The 7,613-nt window shown below is 42.4% G+C and overlaps 1 protein-coding gene across 4 annotated transcripts in view; it reads left to right on the forward strand.

The window, feature by feature from the left end:
• Nucleotides 1-803: 803 nt before the first annotated feature.
• The window catches only part of LOC111237565 (homeobox protein Meis1-like), a 36,603-nt gene continuing 29,793 nt past the window's right edge, over nt 804-7,613 (forward strand). For all 4 annotated transcript variants that reach the window (XM_022766701.1, XM_022766702.1, XM_022766704.1 and 1 more), the window contains exons 1-6: nt 804-1,196; nt 4,220-4,452; nt 5,214-5,355; nt 6,739-6,789; nt 7,178-7,228; nt 7,451-7,594. In XM_022766701.1, coding sequence (XP_022622422.1) covers nt 1,185-1,196; nt 4,220-4,452; nt 5,214-5,355; nt 6,739-6,789; nt 7,178-7,228; nt 7,451-7,594 — 633 coding nt within the window. In that variant the 5' untranslated portion in view covers nt 804-1,184. The remainder of the gene's footprint in view (nt 1,197-4,219; nt 4,453-5,213; nt 5,356-6,738; nt 6,790-7,177; nt 7,229-7,450; nt 7,595-7,613) is intronic.

Here is a 7,613-nt window from a genome sequence, read left to right on the forward strand (position 1 = left end):
TGAGGTGAATTGATCATAAAATGCACAGAACGTGTAAAAGTGGTGACAATGAGTGGATGACGTCCGATAATAATTTCATAATTTTTGATGTTTTATAAACAGATGGGGTCAGGGAGGGCAAAGGTTTCACGTTTGACAGGAAGATGAAGGTTTAGAGATTCTGTGCAACACGCTCACCGTAACTCCCTCAGCCGGGGGGGGGGGGTGACTGTCATCCGTTAGGAGGGGGGGGGCGTGAGGAGTGAAGTCTCTTGTATTGAGTCGTATTGCACAAAGTGACTCCGGTGGCGGAGCTGCGTGAGCTGATGGAGTCAGTGAACCGCTCAGGTGCGTTTACACTGTCCCACCACTAGATGTCGCAACACCTCCACAGACCAACCACAGACCAGCTGACCCTTCACATTAAAACACATGCCTGGTGTTTGTGGAGGAGCTTCAGAATAAAGCACAGGAGGATGATGATACAGCAGCTGCTTCAGTATCTGACGGTCTGATGTCTTTATGACTTTATTCTTTCTGTTTCCACCTTAAAATAAAAGTTTCACGATATAAACAAACTCATTTAAGCTGTTTGTCTCCTCCACCCAGTTCACATCGCGGGGGCGCGCCCTCGCTCGCACATCTTGTGGAAGCTGCGGGGACGCGCAGCGAGCCTCTGCTCCTTTAAGCGAGAAAAGAAACTATCCCTCCCCCCTCTCCTCCTCCCCCCTTCCTCCCCTTCCCTCCCCCTCCCCTCACACCCGACGGCCTGCACGCAGGGAGGAGGAAGCCGCTCCGCTGGAGCTGTGATGGGGATTTGAACGCAGCTCCGCGCAGAAGACGGCCCGGGCTCAGAGCGCAGCGGGCGGGTCCGCGTCGTTGATCCCCCCCGGTTTGGATGTAACCTGATCGGTCTCGAGCCTGCGGACTGAGCGGTCTGTCGGTCGGTTGTTTGGCGGTTGCCTGGAGCGGGAGGCCGGGAGCAGGACAGCGTCTGCCCGGGCTGGTGCTGCTGTGGACGGACTGTCGCCGTGGGTCGGAGCGGAGCGGAGCCCGCAGGGACCGGCTGCTGCCGCTCCCAGTGTCCGTGCGTTGTTCTCCGCGTGCCGGACTGACACTGACTGATCAGCGTTCCGGTACCGGGACTTGGATGTGTGTGTTGCCCCGCAGGAGTCACCTGGAGTCCGGGCGGAGAGTCGGGGCCGATGGCGCAACGGGTGCGTAAAGTCCAGTTTAACCAGAGAGAGAGAGTAAAGTGAGACAGTGGATCAGAACTGAAGCTTCATTCATCTGAACCCAGAGAAACTTTCTAACTACTGAACACGGGAACCTTTATTCCGAAAATAATTGTTTTAATTCAAGATCACGTAGTTATTTTTTTAGAGGTAATTAATATTTAATTTTTAACTTTTTAATTTCACAGATCTGAACTTTGTCCCGCGCGTCACAATAATCATCAAACTTTTCACCTGGAAGTTTAAAAAAAACAAAACTTTGTTTAACAGTTTTCTTTTCTTTTAAATTTAATTTCTTATTAAAGGATGAAAAATATAAAAACGAAACATTTAATTAAAAGAAGTTGGATGTGATTCAGTGGCTGAACTGCAGCAGAAACACAGTCAGTCACTTTAATAAAACTCACTGTGAGCAGAGGGAAATAAATAAAGTGGTCATGAATAAAAATCTTTGGGATGTAAAGAATGTATGGATCATGAGTGAGTGCAGAGGAAGTGTTTCAGGGTTATTGGTGTGTTTGACCTTCAGGCCTCCGCGGTTCACTCTCAGCTCGTTTATGACACAAATGTCAAATAAACAAAACATCTTTTATTTTATTCCATCAGCTGATTTCTGCCACTGTCTCTAAAACTCTGATTCACTTTTTACCTTCAAAATAAAATCAGTTCGTCGGTTCACACTTTGACTCGCATCGTTCGCGGCTGTGAGTCGGTGTGTGTCGGCGGATGAAGCTCCGTCAATAAAACCTGTTTGTATGAATAAAATCATTTCTAATGTTTCAGTAGAAACTGTTCTTTATTATTATGATTATAATAATATAATAATTATTATAATTATTATTACAAACCAACAGAAGCTTCAGACTTTACAAAGTTTTATTTTGAAACAGATTTTTAGTCAAAGTTTTAACTCGTCTAATTAACCACAGTGGAAATAATAATAATGATATAATACATTATTTATATCAAATTAGAATAGATTTTTGCTCATAATTCATATACACATTTTTATATAAATTAATGTACAAACAATTTTAAACTTTTTTCTTAATTGATCATTTTACACAGATTCTATAAATAAATCCTTAAATAAAATCATGAAATTGATTTTGAAATTAGAACTGATTTTCTTTGACTTTATTATTATTTTTATTATTATATTATAATTATTAAATTAAACGTTTCTGTTTTTTACATGTTCACATAAAAACAAGAAGTGACCTGAAAAACAAATTCATTTGTTTCTTTATTCATTTAGTTTTTACCTGAAACTTTAAAGTTGTTTTTAATTTTCACAGTTTTTCATGTTAAAGATTTTATAGATTTATTATTAATAATTCTTTTCTGTCTGATCAGCGGTTTATTGATGATTTACATCAGTTCTCCACACTGTGTGTGTGTGTGTCAGTGTGTGTGTGTGAGTGTGTCAATGTGTGTGTGAGTGTCAGTGTGTGTGTGTCAGTGTGTGTGTCAGAGTTCGTGCGTCTGTGTGTGTGTGTTAATGTGTGTGTGTCAGTGTGTGTGTGTCAGAGTGTGTGTTAATGTGTGTGTGTCAGAGTGTGTGTGTCAGAGTGTGTGTGTTAATGTGTGTGTGTCAGAGTGTGTGCGTCAGTGTGTGTGTGTCTGTGTGTTAGTGTGTGTGTGTCAGAGTGTGTGCGTCAGTGTGTGTGTGTCAGTGTGTGTGTGTGTTAGTGTGTGTGTGTCAGAGTCTCCTGTGTTTTCGACTGTTTTTCTGAAACATCCCATGAGAGAAAATACACACCAACAAGAACAACAACAACAACAACACCAACAAGAACAACACCAACAACAACACCAACAACAACACCAACAACAACAAGAACAATAACACCAACACCAACACCAACACCAACACCAACACCAACAACCCCTGCACATGCTTGTTGTTGTTGTTGAGTGTGTCATGCTCCAGCAGATGTACGGTGGCCCTGAAGCTCAACAAGCTGCCACTGAAGAAAACACATGAAAACAAAACACGAGCTGCAGATACTCACCTCCAACGGGAAGTGTTTCCAGGGGACACTAAAGAGTGAGACGCACTGTTGTTGTTCAATGTCCAGTTGTGACTTGTGAGGTTAAAACACTGAGTCCAGCCTGGTTCTTACATCAGAGGAAATAAACAGGAAGTGGACAGAATAATAGGAACACCTGTGTACACCTGTAAAACCTCCAAACCTGCACCAGCTGTTTCATTCTGTTACAGTTCATCATGTTCTCTTCTTTCTTTCTTTCTTTCTTTCTTTCTTTTTTGCTTATTTTTCTTTCTTTCTTGCTTTTTCTTTCTTTTTTCTTTCATTTTCTTTCTTTCTTTCTTTTTGTTTTTTTCTTTCTTTCTTTCTTCTTTTTATCCTTACTTTCTTTTTTTCTTTCTTTTTGTTTTTTCTTTCTTTCTTTTTTCTTTCTTTCTTTCTTTTTCTTTTTCTTTCTTTCTTCTTTGTTTTTCTTTCTTTCTTTGTTTTTCTTTGTTTTTCTTTCTATTTTTCTTTTTCTTTCTTTCTTCTTTGTTTTTCTTTCTTTCTTTGTTTTTCTTTTTCTTTCTTTCTTTCTTTCTTTCTTTCTTTCTTTCTTTCTTTCTTTCTTTCTTTCTTTCTTTCTTTCTTTCTTTCTTTCTTTCTTTCTTTCTTTCTTTCTTTCTTTCTTTCTTTCTTTCTTTCTTTCTTTCTTTCTTTCTTTCTTTCTTTCTTTCTTTTTCTTTTTTTCTTTTTCTTTCTTTCTTTCTTTTTCTTTCTTTTTTCTTTCTTTCTTTTTGTTTTTTCTTTCTTTTTCTTTCTTTCTTTTTCTTTCTTTCTTTTTCTTTCTTTTTCTTTTTTCTTTTTCTTTCTTTTTCTTTCTTTCTTTCTCTCTCTCTTTCTTTCTACACAGATGAAAACACTTTGCTTCTGTAGAAACGAGTTTTGTATCTTTTCTTTTTATCTGAGCACTGTTATTAATCACACACACACACACTGAGGTCAGAGGTCACAGTGCTCCTCTCTCTGTTTCAGTATGAAGACCTGGCCCACTACGGCCTGGAGGGGGTGGGGGGGGTGTATGGAGACCACCACCACCATCACCACCACGCCGCCGCCGCTGCTCGCTCCCTGCAGGCCGTTCACCTGGCCGCCGCCACCAGTCCATACCCTCCACACCAGTACTCCCAGTCCACCCAGTCCACCCACACCAGCAGCAGCAGCATGGCTGGGGACGCCGTCAAGAGGGACAGGGACGCCATTTATGGGTGAGATGAGTTTACTGAGAGGACAGACTGTTTCTTCATGTCGTCTGTGTTCAGGCCGAGCCGGGCCGAGCCGGGCCGAGCCGAGCCGAGCCGGGCCGAGCCGGGCCGAGCCGAGCAGACACTATCTGTGAAGAGGTGACGCTGTTAGCAGGGAGGTGGAAACGAACAAGCTGTTGCAGACAGAGGCGGGAAAAATCGTTCGGCTGTTTTACTACAGAGACAGCAGCAGCTGCACACTTTCAAAATAAAAGTTCAGCATTAGAAATGTTAAAAATAAATACGAGCAGCGAGATGTGACGTGTCAGCAGCTGGTTCAGTCTCTTCTTCTGTGACCAAGTGTCGTAGCTTAAAGACTGATGTCATTAATAACTGAAACAGGAAGTGAACTGGGAGCTTTATTCTATCAGAGACGTTTACCTGAGTCAGAGATGACCTCATTAACCACAACTCACCTGAGAGAGAGAGAGAGAGAGAGAGGGGCGGGGGGTCTAAAGTTTATATATAATGACTGGCTCATGTTCTCAGTGCACCTTCTTCTCTTTGACTGTTTCTGTCTCTTGCTGAACGACTCGGTTCAGACTCAGACGCTTTCATGACTCTTCTCAGGATCTTCAGCTTCCTGTTTTTTAAATGTGACAAACTGAACTCCGTTTAGCTCCAGTGTTAATTATCTTTTTATGATCGTTGTTGTGGAGTTTCTCTGTGACGTTCAGGGCCGCTGGGAACTCATGTTACAGTTTTTCCTCCTCCTCCTCCTGCAGACATCCTTTATTCCCGCTGCTCGCTCTGATCTTTGAGAAGTGTGAGCTGGCGACCTGCACGCCGAGGGAGAGCGGCGTGGCCGGAGGAGACGTCTGCTCCTCGGACTCCTTCAACGAGGACATCGCTGTCTTCTCCAAACAGGTAGAGCCAAACTGCTGCCCCCCCCCACCCGTTTAGTTCCTGTACATGTGTCTTCAAACTGTTCACTGACGATCTAAAATACAAACGTCCGGTACACGTTATAAAAGCCTGATGAGCACAACGTGGTTAACTCCTCCCCCTCCACTCACACCAGTGTCAGGTCTCGTCATGTTCATCACAGTCACAGAAATATCAGTAATTACTGTCAAGTCTTGAGTTATGGCTAAAAAGTGTTTTGTGAGGTCACCGTGACCTTTGACCTTTGACCTTTAGCCACCAAAATCTACTCAGTTCATCCTTGAGTCCAGGGGAATATTTGTGTTAAATGTGAAGAAGTTCAGTCGAGGTGTCACTGAGATATCGGGACCACGAGAACGAGATGGACGGATGACCTGAAAACAACATGGCCGCCGCTCTGACTGTTGCCGGGCGGAGGAATAAAAACACTCAGCGGATTATTAACAGCTGTGTCTCAGGTCAGAGGACGTGGTCCCTCGTAGACCCTGAAGATGGTCCGGTCTACGGAGGATTTCCTCTTCGTGTCACCAGCTGTTCCCGCCTTTACCGTTGCGTCACAAAGCACGGCTCCTGTTGCCTAGCAACCTTGACAACATGTAACTTCTTTTTCGCTAAAACTAGTTCGTTTTAAGTCTGTTGGTTTCAACAGTTGTAGCATTAGCTGTTGACCTGAAACACAATACTGACATTAAACTCTCTGCTTTACTTTCATTAACGGAGTGCAATGAATCATGGGATATGTAGGACCACCAGGGATTTGTTTTATTTATTCAGGTAAATCTCACTCCTTTTCATCAGAGACATGAATTTACATTAAAACATAATCAAAACTTTTCATGAGCAGATAAAAAAAAAAGACTTTACAAACAATTTAAATGACAAACAATAAAATTATGAAATTGTAATAAAAATAATGCACAAGGAAAAATAAAACATAAGATACTGAGATTATAAAACACAGCCGACAGTCATCAGTTCAAATCAAATCTTGTTTCTAAAAAGTGGAAAACGTATGAAAGTCTTTAGTAGTTTATTTCCCGTGTGTGTGAGTGAACCTCAGGTACATGAGTGTGAGCCAATCACCTGACGTAATGAGGGGAAATGAACAGGTTCAGTGTGGTCGCCGTGACGACATCGGTCATCCTCTGAACTGAGACGCAGCTAACGTTTTACTGCTGTCACTTCCTGTTGGTTTTAAGTGACAGTGCTTCAGATCTGATGAGATTCATGTGTACTGTGCTTCAGTTCAGTCAGTTAATATACTGATATTGATTAGTATTGATTAGTACAGTATCATCAAACTGTGTGTGTGTGTGTGTGTGTGTGTGTGTGTGTGTGTGTGTGTGTGTGTGTGTGTGTGTGTAGATCCGATCGGAGAAGCCGTTATTTTCATCAAACCCAGAGCTGGATAACTTGGTGAGTATGACACGACTACGTTTTCATCCAGACCAACACACCTGAAAACACACATCACATGACCATTCACCTGCACTGAGCATGTGTGAGCCGGTGTAAACAGGAAGTAGATTATATTAAAACAGAGAATGTAAGTGAACAACAGCTGCTAGCAAAGGCTGATGAGAGCCAATCAGGAGAGACCGTGGGTGTGACCTCATCGTTTACAAAGGTCTCAGTTTCTGTCCAGACTACAACACAACCCCACAGTTTGGTGATGGTGGTGCGTCCTGCAGCAGGTCGTGATGTGTAACAGGCCAAAACTATTTTCATATGAAGTCAACAACCCTTTTAACATCTAAACTTCTCTTCTTCTTCAGTTTTATTCTGGTTGTTCTTTGTCTTGCAGATGATTCAGTCGATACAGGTGCTGCGCTTCCACCTCCTGGAGCTGGAGAAGGTTTGTCTCAGTGACCTTTGACCTTCTTAGTTATCACAATTTGATTGAGCCAGCATCTGCTGTTTAATCTGAAGTAATGAGATTAGAACAAAGATGTCTGCCATGCTGCTAATCCAGGATTAATCCTGAACAAATCCCACTGTAATCTGTTTATTTTATATGTTTTATATGTTTCACTCATGTCGTCACGTCATCTTACCTTACTGTTATTATTATTCTCAGGTTCACGAGCTCTGTGATAATTTCTGCCATCGATACATCAGCTGTCTGAAAGGGAAGATGCCGATCGATCTGGTTATTGACGACAGAGACGGAAACAAATCGGACAGCGAGGACTTCATCAGGTCATCGAACAACCTGGACCAGGTGAGCTCGCCGTGAATCA

The sequence above is a fragment of the Seriola dumerili genome, unplaced genomic scaffold (assembly GCF_002260705.1).
Source record: "Seriola dumerili isolate Sdu_G_001 unplaced genomic scaffold, Sdu_1.0 BDQW01001001.1, whole genome shotgun sequence".
Taxonomy (NCBI): Eukaryota; Metazoa; Chordata; class Actinopteri; order Carangiformes; family Carangidae; genus Seriola; species Seriola dumerili.